The sequence below is a fragment of the Chiloscyllium punctatum genome, chromosome 14 (assembly GCF_047496795.1).
Source record: "Chiloscyllium punctatum isolate Juve2018m chromosome 14, sChiPun1.3, whole genome shotgun sequence".
In the NCBI taxonomy this organism is placed as follows: Eukaryota; Metazoa; Chordata; class Chondrichthyes; order Orectolobiformes; family Hemiscylliidae; genus Chiloscyllium; species Chiloscyllium punctatum.
In genome coordinates, this window is record NC_092752.1 from 17,670,282 (window position 1) to 17,683,462 (window position 13,181).

The 13,181-nt window shown below is 42.2% G+C and overlaps 1 protein-coding gene across 1 annotated transcript in view; it reads right to left on the reverse strand.

Annotated features, from left to right (window-relative positions):
* The window catches only part of LOC140485636 (uncharacterized), a 73,987-nt gene extending 66,859 nt beyond the window's left edge, over positions 1-7,128 (reverse strand). The window contains exons 1-2 of the mRNA XM_072583991.1: positions 6,900-7,128; positions 889-974 (exon numbers count right to left, since the gene is read on the reverse strand). Of these exons, the coding sequence (XP_072440092.1) occupies positions 889-974; positions 6,900-6,965 (152 nt within the window). The 5' untranslated portion in view covers positions 6,966-7,128. The remainder of the gene's footprint in view (positions 1-888; positions 975-6,899) is intronic.
* Positions 7,129-13,181: the final 6,053 nt, after the last annotated feature.

Genomic DNA, 13,181 nt, shown 5'->3' on the forward strand with positions numbered 1-13,181 from the left:
GCTCTCAAGGATAGTGGAATCAAGGGTTATGGAGATAAGGCAGGAACAGGATACTGATTAAGGATGATCAGCCATGATCATATTGAATGGTGGTGCAGGCTGAAAGGGCAGAATGGCCTACTCCTGCGCCTATTGTCTAATGTTTATTATTGTCTATTGACCTCTTCTGAAGAGATCTTTCCAGATATTTTTACAAAGCTTGAGATAAATCTACCTTTTTGCAAAATTCTTCAAAATGCAGTCCTTCCATGGAATGTTAGATATGAAGTATCTTCTCAGTAACTAGTATAACTTCCTGCTCTCTTTTCAAATGGTAGTCCAGGATCTCATGTATACCTGATTAAGCATGGATCTGAAAACCCCTTCAATGTACGGTCAACAAGTTGCTCTAAAATCCATTCAGAGCTTCTCTTAATGAATTATGCTGCAATGTCCTGAGAATTTTATTTGCATGCCTCAGAAGGTATAAGCAGCTGGCTTACCATGGTCCAGCTTCCAACCAGGCAACAATATAAATGCTTCTGATTAATTATCTGGAGTTTTTGCATTTAAACAGTTCATTCTACAGACAGCCACTGTTGACTCCACTTTGTTGAGTCCTTGTTGTCATGATGGCTTGAGTTAATAGTTCTCTGTTGATGAATATTTTCTGTGACCTGGGGTGGAAATGTGAGTGTGTTGACAGTGTCAAAACCCTTACTAATATGAGCAATGCAAGACATAAATGAACAATTTGCAGACAAAAAGTATTTTGTTTTGTCAGTGTAGCCCTTTTTTATATCACACTTAAATCTATTTACTCTCATAGTAACTTCTCTTGATTTACCATCTTACATTAAATCGATAACTTGAATATTTAAAAAGTGAATTATTTCTATCATTTGATACCTTAAAATTCCACTGTCCGTGTCCAATGTTTTATTCAGTCTGGTTTGAGAATATCTTGGAGAACAGCAGGAAGTTGGCCTTGATGTCTGTTAGAATTTTAAAAATATATTTGGTGAATGACAATTTTAATAAAGCAAATATTGCACACTTCGAAGTTAATATGTTGGAAATGTAACAAGGCAGTACAGAACTTGAAACTGATCCACAGCAAAATTGCAGATAAAACATGATGGGGGTTAAGCGAATAACCTTTGAAAACGGAACTGGAGATGACAATGCTTGATTAACCCCACAGTCTACAATGCAGGCAGATTGCCAACTACACACTGCTGCACATGTCAATGATTTTGCCAAGCAGCCAACCATGCCATTGGTTGACTGAGCACCTGAGCAGAGGCTCAATTGTTAGTGGTCTATCAATTGTGTTTAATTTTCATTCAGGTGGGGCGGTGTTAATTGAAGTTTTACTTAAATAGATATAAAGAGCCATTCATTGAAACTGGGGTCATGGAGTTCAAAGGTAAACTGCAAAGTTTACTCTGTGAATAAATGTAAGGCTGAGTAAAGTTTGGATTTAGTTTAGGATGTAGGTTTGCTCGCTGAGCTGTAGGTTTGATATCAAGACGTTTCATTACCTGGCTAGGTAACATCATCAGTGGAAACCTCCAAGTGAAGAGAAGCTGTTGTCTCCTGCTTTCTATTTATATGTTTGTCCTGGATGGGGTTCCTGGGGTTTGTGGTGATGTCATTTCCTGTTTGTTTTCTGAGGGGGTGATAAATGGTATCTAGATCTATGTGTTTGTTTATGGCGTTGTGGTTGGAGTGCCAGGCCTCTAGGAATTCTCTGGCATGTCTTTGCTTAGCCTGTCCCAGGATAGATGTGTTGTCCCAGTCGAATTGGTGGTTTTTTTCATCTGTGTGTATGGCTACGTGGGAGAGAAGGTCGTGTCTTTTTGTGGCTAGCTGGTGTTCATGTATCCTGGTGGCTAACTTTCTTCCTGTTTGTCCTATGTAGTGTTTGTGGCAGTCCTTGCATGGAATTTTGTAGATGATGTTGGTTTTGTCTGTGGGTTGTACTGGGTCTTTTAAGTTTGTTAGTTTTTGTTTGAGAGTGTTGGTGGGTTTGTGTGCTGCTAGGATTCTGAGGGGTCTTAGTAGTCTGGCTGTCATTTCTGAAACTTCTTTGATGTATGGTAAGGTGGTTAGGGTTTCTGGCTGTGTTAGGTCTGCTTGTCGTGGTTTGTTCTTGAGGAATCTGCGGACTATATTTTTTTGAGTTTCCGTTCATCTTGAATACGTTGTATTGGTGGTTCTCCTCTGTATTCCGAAGTTCGTCTGTGCTGCAGTGTGTGGTGACTCGTTGGAATAGTGTTCTGATACAGCTTCGTCTGTGTGTGCTGGGATGCTGGTGTAGTTAAGTATTTGGTCAGTGTTTGTCGGTTTTCTGTATATGCAGGTTTGTAGTTCTCCGTTGTCCTTTCTTTCGACTGTGACGTCCAGGAATGCGAGTTTGTTGTTGGTTTCTTCCTCCTTGGTGAACTTTATGCCTGTGAGGGTGTTGTTGATGATGTTAAATGTCTCTTCTATCTTGTTTCATTTTGTGATGACAAAGGTGTCATCTACGTAGCGGACCCAGATTTTTGGTTTGATGGATTTAGTATTAATGGCAGTGGTCATGTCCTGAGGATTTGGTACAGTGTCATTAGAAGTTCAATGACATTACAGGAATTGTCAAGATCAGTGAATGCACCTTCTAGTACTATCTCTTATCAGTGCACTAGTCAAGACAATACTCAAAGCACCACACCCTCATCACCCACCTACCAACAACAATCTCTCTCAACCAGGCCTTATACTGAACATTCACCTCACCATCAAAGACATAGCACGCTGCAAGCCTCAATATCCACACCTTTCAGCTTGCACACACTGTTTTCAGCTTTGACAGCCACATCAGCCAGATTGCAGCAGACTTACACTTCCCTCTCTTTTGCAATACCAAATGACGTAGATCCAGAGACAGCAGGAACTAACCTAAGAGGATACTGGTGCACCTGTAGATTCTAACCCCCATGGAGGTGCCGATACTGGTCATTACTGGAATTTCCATTGCTGAGGCTGCAGTCAGTGGCAGAGTCGAAAACATCACATTTCCTTGATTTGCACACCAACTTCTCCATCTCATATCCCAATTCCTCCTCACCAAACACTTCTGATCCTGGATGTAAGTTTGCTCGCTGAAATGGAAGGTTTGTTTTCATGTTTCGTCAGCATGCTAGGTAACATCATCAGTGAGCCTCCGGTGAAGTGCTGGTGTTCTGTCCTGCTTTCTATTTCTGTGTTTAGGTTCCTTGGGTTGGTGATGCCATTTCCTGTGTTGGTGATAATTTCCTGTTCTTTTTCTCACAGGGTGGTAGATGGGGTCAAAATTGAACCTTCCAGCTCAGCGAGCAAAATTACATCCAGAACCTCAACCTGAGCTACATATCTTCTCAAAACTCACTAACTCTTCTGATTTACAAGCTGCAGGTGGTATAAGAATGAACCTCTTACTTTGACCCAACCCCTCCTCCACACCCCCACAACATGACCCTGTGCCTTTCCCCATTAAGACACCCAAGAAGTACAACATGATCAAGACATTTCCCTGGATTGTACCCTCACAGCAACCAGTTCATGTACCACGTGCATTATAGTCCAAAAGGATAATATGGAGGTAGAAACAAAAATAGAAATTGCTGGGAAAGGCCTGGCAGCATCTGAGGAGAGAAATTAGAGTTCACAATTCAGGTTGAGTAACACTTCCTCAGAACCACCAACATGCCTCCATCACTCTGCCAGTGGTCTTGCTCTGAAGGTCCAGTCCCCTGCTGAGCTGGAGCATGTTGGGAGTCATGTTCCAGACCCAAAGCTGCTCCATGGAGATCTGCATTGGCAATCAGCAGCCCATTCACCAGGCTCGCTGCAGCCATTGAGGTCCCATTTCATTCAGGAACATGGACTGGAAAAGGCAGCCTGAGGCCAGGCATGAATGGAACACTCAACATTGACTCACTTGTTTTCTACATGCAATATGGCATGATTTCAATCATTAATTTGACTTGGAATGTTTATTTTCTGGTGGCATTGTAGCCAAGAATTCATTGTGATGCTCATTCAGGGAAGGAAGGTATGGAGATGTTAGTGAATGGGAATAAGGCTGGTGGATCTTCATAGATGGTCCAGCCAGAGACAGTCAGTCCATAATGTCTCCTCTTTCCTCTTCTTTCTCCTTCAGTTCATGTTCCACCCTGTCCACCTGCTCTCAATCCTCCACACATCAGGTGTTTGTAAAAAATATTCTTTTGTGATGTTAAGAGTTATGTGCTCACTGGTTTGTTGTATTTTATACACTGTATTTAGCTCCAGGCAATGAAACGAACTGCAAGAGTGTCACAAGTTTATTTACACAGCTTTAAAATATCTCAGCAATCACAGGATTTCCAAATATACACTCACAACTCAAATTTCTCAGGTCTTTCTGGAAGCTTCTGTTTACTTTAGCTCTCAGAAGGCTTAATCAATCAAGCACTGTGAACAGCGATTAGACAACAGAGAAACACAATCAAATACAGCTCAACTAAACCAAGTCATTGATACAATCGCAGGCCAATATCAATGTAGCCATTCAATTTGTGGGGTATTGCAGGGCTTCTCCAGAGGAGGCCAGGGAGTAACTGTTTCACCGTGCTAATGGTCTGTTCTATCACATGTTTTGTGGAAAGCATGAGAAATCAGAAGCCAGGGCCAAGCATATTGTAAGTCCTTTTCTAAACTGCTGAGGACATCCTTCCTGCTGTTCTTGCCTATTCCACTGTGTGAGGTTAAAGAAGACATGGATTAGAATGCTGAGTTCCAAGATGATACTGCTAGCGTCAAATTAACGATGCACACTGACTGATACCACGACTTTCCCACTCTTACTTCTGATGGACATATTTCCAAATGTGTGAACGGCTTCATCAATGCCGTGTCTAGCACAATTCACCCCCTAGGTGTGCACATTTTGGAATTCTAAAGGCAGCCCACAAGGATCAAGCAATCTTAGTAGTGTGGATTTCTTCTTGCATAAAATCAGCTTCCACTTGGTGCCAAACTAAGATGATCTCCAGCCATTTAGCAAGAGTGACATAATCAACCAGGGTAAGCAGTCAGTCACATCAGAGTATTCTCACTGACTGCAAACCACGAAGCACATTGCTCTTAAAGTTTGATATTTGTATTAACATTTTATAGAGAATGAAAGAAATGAGAGACACACATGGAGATAAAGTGAAAGCTGAAGTACTGTAAACATTAAGAGTTTTTTTAAATTATGGAACAATTTGATATCCATAAAATCAATTTCCATGCACCATTGAAGTTGTGCGGCAGGAATCTTATTCAACAAGATGCAGGTCTGGAATGATAATTATATCATAGGGCAAGTTCTCATCAGCTCAGTCATTTGTACTTGACTGCAACAAGGAGAGGGGGATCTTCAACTGCACACTCTACGATGAACCATTGAATCCTTGACAGTGGCTTCTGGATTTCCATGATTGCCTGTACATGTACAGTTTAGGGGTATTTAGCAGGGGAAGCAGGGACAGTTCTGCCAAACGTACTACCACAAAATCCAGGCCAATATTTCTTCCATTAAAACAAAGAAGTGACTGCAATAACCCAAATTTCTATGTTAGCTGATCCAATGTTTTTAAATTTTATTAAACAATACACAGTTTACAAAACAATTAACATTAACAGCTATATACAGAGAGACAGCAATTTTACAAGGGAGAGGAGTGTCAAAGCCAGCCCCAAACCCTACCGTTCAACCAGTTTTCAGGGAAATGAGGACAGACCTCAAATCCCAGTTTCAGTTATATAAAACAGTAAGTACATAAAAGACAGTCCAATTATATTAAAAAAGTACATATAATACCGACCTCTAGCAACCCATCAGGCACCACTCTGCCCCTCACCTTCCGGCCACTCTAAGGCAGCCCGCCCTTATGCCCCTCCTGGCTTACCTGATCCAATTAAATTAATTAAAAGCTATAAATGTAACCTTTACAATAATTAGTGGCTATAATGCACAATGTATTAATATTCTAATTAGATAGCTTGCATTTCTTATTGAAAAGAGTGAAAACATGTTACAATACGCAAAAATCCACTTTCAATAAGCAATAAATCCCTGGCTTCCTCTCTGTAATGAGACAACAGCTGGACAGTGATGTTGAATTTGTACAAGACACTTGGTAAACAGCCGCTGGAGTGCTGTGTACAGATGTGGGTGCCACATTAAAGGAAAACTCTGAATGCATTGGAGAGAGTGCAGAAGCAATTTACACCAGTGGTTCCAGGAATGAGAACTTAATCACGAGCTGGCTGGACAGAGTAGGTAGGGAGAAGTTGTAAAAGATAAAGCAAAAAGGAAAGAACGAGAGGCTCTAGATTTAAAGTGATGTGCAAACAAGGGCTGTTCGGGGGGGAAAATCACACAACTTGTTGCAAGGGTCAGGAATACACTGCCTGGGATTATGATGGAGGCAGGTTCAATTGAGGCATTCAAGGGATATTTGGATAGAAATAGTGCGCAAGGGATGTGGAGAAAATGCAAGACATTGGCACTAGGAGAAAATGCAAGACATTGGCACTAGGTAACAGAACTGACTTAGGTCCAACCGGCTGAATGGCCTCCGACAGCGCTGTAACGATCCTGTGACTCTATAGGATTCGCTTTTGCATTTGAGTTTCTCTAATGGACACCATAGCAACAATGACACAAGATCTAAAGTTCTTTTTCATTCCTCAAAACGCGAGATTTTTCTCAAATTGTGTAATTTCCTCCAGCTCCCTCTCCCTGTTCTGGCTCCGAGCCCGGAGCACGAGTCGCTGTTATGGAAACGGCTTGACAACAGTTCCAGTGCTGAACTCTTTACAGCCGTGCAATGAAAGAACCGAAATCCCTGAAGGACAAGACTCACCGGCTGATAATGTCGACATTGTTCGCTCCCCCTGAACAAACGTTGATCAAGGGCTTCGGGTTCCATGTTTCCTTCTGGGGTTACGCGCACAGGGACAGTGCTCCAAACAGACAGGGTCTGCTGGTGAACTCTCTCCTCCTCTGCAGCACAATGTTGCTCTGAGCTTGAACTCTGCCATTCCCGACTGCCAGCCACTCAGCTCCTCCCATTGCGAGATCTTCAACAGGGGACGTTGAGAAGCAGAGGGAATAAGAAACTCCTTTTCTGCACCTTATCAGTGCATTTGCAAAGGAGAATACTGGAAATCTGAAATTAAAAAGACAAAAAGACTGCAAAAATAAAAGGACCAGTTTTTGTTTTAAATCGCTCATTTGATGTGGGCTGTTACAGTCCCTAAGGTATACTTACACTCCAACGGGGTATTGTTATGGAGAGAGCTCTGGGATTTTAATCAGATGTTCGAAGAGACAGTGACATGGTTCCATCTCAGATGGTCTGTGATTTGGAAAGAAATTTGAAGGCAGTAGTGTTTCCCGGACGTGCACCGACTTTGTCCTTGTAAGTCATAAAGCTATAGGGAGAGGCTCGATAAGCTGGGGCTATTTTCCCTCGAGTTTTGGAGGCTGAGGAGTTTACCGAAGTTTAGATAATCATGAGAGTCATGATAGGCTGAATAGTTAAGGTCTTTTCCCCAGGGCAGGGGATTCTGAAATTAGAGGCACAGGTTTAAGGTGAGAGGGGAAAGATTTAAAAGGGACCTAATGGGGCAACTTTTTCACACAGAGGGTGGCGCGTGTGTGGAATAAACTGCCAGAGGAAGTGGTGGAGGCTGGTACAATTACAACGTTTAAAAGGCATCTGGATGAGTATATGAATAGGAAGAGTTTAGTGAGATATGGGCCAAATACTGGCATTTGGATTTACTTAGGATATCTGGGCATGGACATATCTTAGACATGGACAAAGGGGTGGCATGGTAGCTCAGTGGTTAGCACTGCTGCCTCACAGCACCAGGGACCCAGGTTCAATTCCAACCTTGGGCGAGTGCCGTTTGTGCAGAATCTGCACGTTCTCCCGGTGTCTGTGTGGGTTTCCTCCCACAATCCAAAGATGTGCAGGTTAGGTGATTGGCTATGCTAGATTGCCCATGGTGTTTGGGGATGTGTAGATTAGGTGCATTAATCAGGGGGGAATGGGTCTGGGTGAGTTACTGTTTGGAGGGTCAGTGTGGATTTGTTGGGCTGAATGGCCTGTTTCCACACTGTAGGGATTCTTTTAAATAAAAAGTTGGACCGAAGGGTCTGTTTCTGTGCTGTATATCTCCATGATTCTAATAGAGGTGGTGGGTTTGGAAGGTGCTGTTGAAGGAATGCAACAGTGATGTATCTTGTCGATGGTGCACACTGCTGCAACTGTGGTGACAATCATCCATATGGAGAGCGAAATAAATGTTTTAAATCTGAGACCTTTCATCCTACTCACTTCAAAACTGTAACTGCAGAGGGCTGGCACAGAATGATAACCTGAATGGGCCCTGTGTTGTCACCATTCTCAGACTCTAGTTAAGCAAAAGCAGAATAGTACTGATATTGCAAACCTGGACTAAAAGCAACAGGTTATCCAAGATCTCAGCAGGCCAGGTAGCTACAATGGTGATAGAAACGTCTCTAAAACTTTCAACTACGCCCTAGTTTTAGCTTTTAAGCTGCCTGAGGTTGTTAAAAATACAATGTAATTGAGGTTAACTCTTAGTTAAGACCATTAGATACAGAGGCAGAAGTAGGTCAATCAGCCCAGTCATTTCCACCATTCTATGATTCCATGGCTGATCTAATAATCCTCAACTCCACTCCCCTGCCTTCACTCATGGCTAACCTGAATTTCTTTTCTTCCCTTTTCGGTTGAAGGTCCAAATTCCTTTTGACTGATTATTCTGATTCTTCTTGATGAAACTTGTTCTTCATGGTGATGTGAAAAATATGCATCAGTCACAACAATAGCCAAACACAACTGAATAACTCAATATGAACTTAAATGGAAGCAGGACACATAACCATCTGAATCTGCTTTGCAGTTTATTTTTTAATGGACCTGCTCCAATGTGCTATGATCCACCCCAGAGCACATGGGACTTGAAGCTAGGCCTTCTGGCTTAAAGGTAGGAACACTACCACATCACCACAAGAGCCCCTGTTTGCTGTCACAGCTGATGTTTGATTTCAACACTTTTCCAGCCCCATTCTCATATTCCTCAATTCCTGCAGAATCCAAAAATCTTATAACCTCAGTCTTGAAGAGACTAAGCACTTGAACATGCATGGGCTGGAGAATTCCAAGATCTCATAACCTCCCGAAGGAAGATGATATCTAGTTCAAATGAGAAATGGCAAACCATGCAGTAACGATTAACTCTAGGAGACCAAAACTCTCTCCCTACCAAGGTATGGTTCAGTGACCATCAAGACCAACGATCCTGGAGAAGTGAGCAAAATGAGAAATGAGTTTCTCTATGTCTTATATAGACATGATACAGTACTTCAGAATTCAGACCATCAGGTTAGATTTTTAGTAGGTCTGGGCAGTTGGGTATGGTGTCCCTGCTGTCTTCAAGTCTCCCCCTTGCTAGTTACAGGGTCTTATTTTGCGATCAGCATGGACATTGGATCTAGAATTAATACATTTTAAATTTTATTTTTAAAAGATGGTGTTAAAGATTTTTTTTACCCATACCCATGTCCCCAGCAATCTGAATGTTGGATCAATCATACAAGACCAAGCCAATACGATAGTCTTCACATGGGCTTAGTTTTGTGAGATGTGGATTCCTTGCACCTCCAACTCAAATTGGCTAAGACCCCACATCTGAGAAAGTAGGCTGCCTTACAAGTATTTCATGCTCAATGGGATGTTAATTGGCACAGGGCAAGATGTTCACTACCCCCAAATTGAGGAGGAAATCTGCCTTTGAGAGCTGTTGACTCATCAGATTGTCCAGCAGCTCGGTAGTCCCAGTAGCACCATGTTCATGTGATAAATACTAAAGGAACTGCAGATGCTGTAAATGAGAAACAAAATCAAACATTGCTGGAAAAACTCAGTCACCGAAGATGCCAGGGCACCTGAGCTTTTCCAACTTCTGTTTTTCTGTTCATGTGGCAGCCATTATTGGGACAACCGGGAAACATCTAAGAGGAGGAGATAACAGATGTTTTATTTTTAAAAAATCATTCATAGGCTGTAGACACCACAAACTGGACCAACATTCATTGCCCATCCGTAGTTACCATTGAGAATGTTATGGGGAAGCTGCTTTCTTGAATTGCTGCAGTCCATTCAGGATAGGTATCCCACAATGCCATCCAGGAGGGAAGTCCATTGACAGTAAAATTCCAAGTCAGGATGGTAAGTGGCTTTGAAGGGAACTTGCAAGGGTTGGCACTCCCCATATATCTGCTGCTATGTCCTTCCAGATGGTAGCAATCATGGAGTCTTAATGAATTTCTTCAGTGCATCTTTTTGATGGTACACTACTAAGCATTGTTGGTGAAAGAGCTACATGTTTTTGGATGTGGTGCCAATCAAGCGGGCTACTTTTGTTCTGCATGCTGTCAAGCTTCTTGACTGTTGTTGAAGCTGTACGCATCCAGATAAATGAATATTCCATTACATTCCTGACTTGTGCCTAGCAGCTGGTGAACTTTGGGAAGTCAGAAAGTGACTCATTGCTAGATTCAGGCTTGGAGACCCAGAAGGCCTGTTCCTGTGCTGTCTTATTCTTTGTTTTAATCTTAGTGTCTGAACGGCACCAATAGCCTAGTGACTAGTCCGGTTCAGTTTCTGGTCAATGGTAACCCCCGGGAAGTTGATAATGGGGCATTCAGTTCTGCTAATACAATTGAATGTCAACAGATGGTAATTAAATTCTCTCTTGTTGGAGATTATCATTACCTAGCATTTGAGTAGTACACATTTTTGTCAGCCCAAACCTGGATATTGCCCAACTGGACTGAAGATAACTCGGGGATATTTGCAGACCACATGGAGAAAGTTTGAGGGAGTGGAAGAGCAGGTATGGGGGGGATAGATCTTCATAGGAGTTTCCTCCAATAGGTACATCAGGGGACTCCTGGTGTTAAAACTCCAGAGGGGACCGCATGTATGATTTCAACAGCAGCCCCCACTGCGAGGAGCCTTGAAATAACACTTTGCAGCTCTGTAACCCCTGCACTTCCAGTCAGTTAGTCCTAACTTGCTGAAGTGCCTAATTAAATCCAAGGTCACGTGTATCAACAAGTAATGTGATGGAGGTGAGAATTATGTGCAGGGGAATGATCAGGGTGGGGCATTATCTTCCAACTGAAAATTAGATTCATTATCCTTGCTCAGCCCTAGCCAGATGAAGCTGCTGGTGTTCCAGTATTGGCTACCCCAACCACAATGATGAGACACTTAAATGGCCATTTGTTAGCTACTCCCAGGCTTCGATAGGCCTAAAAATCAGACAAACCACCTGACACCGCCCCCTGTACTCCCTCCCCATCGAGGTTTGGTAGGCAGACAGTTAGGCAGCAGGATTTTACATAACCCCACCTTCAAACCTGTCAGCAAAGAAGCAGAAAAACCAGCCAAACCAGCCCAGAGATTATTTTTTTTTCCCCACACAGAAACACGAAGAAAATATGCTCACCAGTAATAGGGGAATCATACAAATAAACTATGGAGACTCCATTTGCCCCTAATCTTTATAGGACGTTAATTTTCCAATTTAAATTGATGCCCATATGATACTCTGAACTGATATGAAATGACAGTATCAAAAATAAAAATTGCTGGAAAAGCTCAGCAGGTCTGACAGTATGTGGAGAGAAATCAGAATTAGTGACTGAGTCAGTCAACATTTGTGGAACTAAGTACAAATTTGTGTTTCTGGTCTTTCCCCAATCATTGAAACTGCAATTAGCTGCAACTCAAAAAACAAAATTTGAGATGGGAGCGTCACTGGTTGGACCAACATATCTCACCCATCTCTAATTACCCAGAGGATACTGAAGATTCAATCACATTGCTATGGAATCACATTTAGGCCAGACCAAGTAAAGATAACAGATTTCTCACCTTTGACGTCATTAGTGATCTACATGTCATTTTTTAAATAATTGAGGGCTGCCATTCAACTGGCTTTTTACTCCACATGTAGTTAGCACTGCAACCTCACAGAGCCAGGGACTTGGGTTTGATTCCAGCCTTAGGCAACTGCCTGTGTGAAGTTTGCATGTTCTCCCCATTTCTGCATGGGTTTCTTCTGGGTGATCTGGTTTGCTCCCACAATCCAAAGATGCGCAGATCAGGTGTATTGGCCATACTAAATTTTTCATAGTGTTAGGTGCATTGGTTAAGAGGGAAATTGGTTTGGGTAGGTGGCTCTTCAGAATGTTGGTATGCACTTGTTGGGCCAAATGGCCTGTTTCCACAATGTAGGGAATCTAATAAAATTATTCACCATTTAACATGGCAGGATTTAAACCCATGCCCCCTGTCCCCAAACATCAGCTTGGTACTTGTAATTATAAGTCCAGTAACATTACTTTATTGACACCAGCTCTTCAGAATTTAAAAGGGCTATGCAAAAGGAAGAAAGAAAGAATAGACAGTGGGGGAAGAGGTTCTGTTCTCTTTTTCTGCTGTTGTTAAATACTGTTCCTCCGATGAGCAATATTTTTCTGGGAGTCACAACTCTGTGCAACTTACTTTTCCCAGAGAGCAGCACAGCAAAGGTCATTGAATATTTTCAGGCTGAGCTACAGCTTCCTGATCAGATGAGAGTCAAAGGGTATAGTTGACAGACAGAAAGCAGATTTAAGTCCAAATTGGGCTCAGCTTTGATCTCAAGGAGCCAGATTGTCTGCTCTTGCTCATAAATCATATCAGCATTTCTCCACAACCCTGAAATGCTACTTTTATTATGGATGTGGTGTCTACTGTATTTGTTTTTCAGATTCCCAGAACTGAGTTGCTTTTAGTCTACTCTTTGAAGCTGATTTCGCAGATGAAGACAATAGTGTAAACACAATTTGCTACTGTTAAAAATTTTAGATTGCACTTATTTCAGCTTGGAGGTAAGCAAGCAGGAACAATCCTCTTGCCTCAGGGAACAGTCCAATAATATGCACTGAAAAGAGGTGCCTAATTATTCCAAATATTGCCAACATGTCCATAAACCCCAGATGTAAGGTTTGGGCACCAGGTTTTCTGCAGTCGCAATCTCAACTCAAACATTCCTAG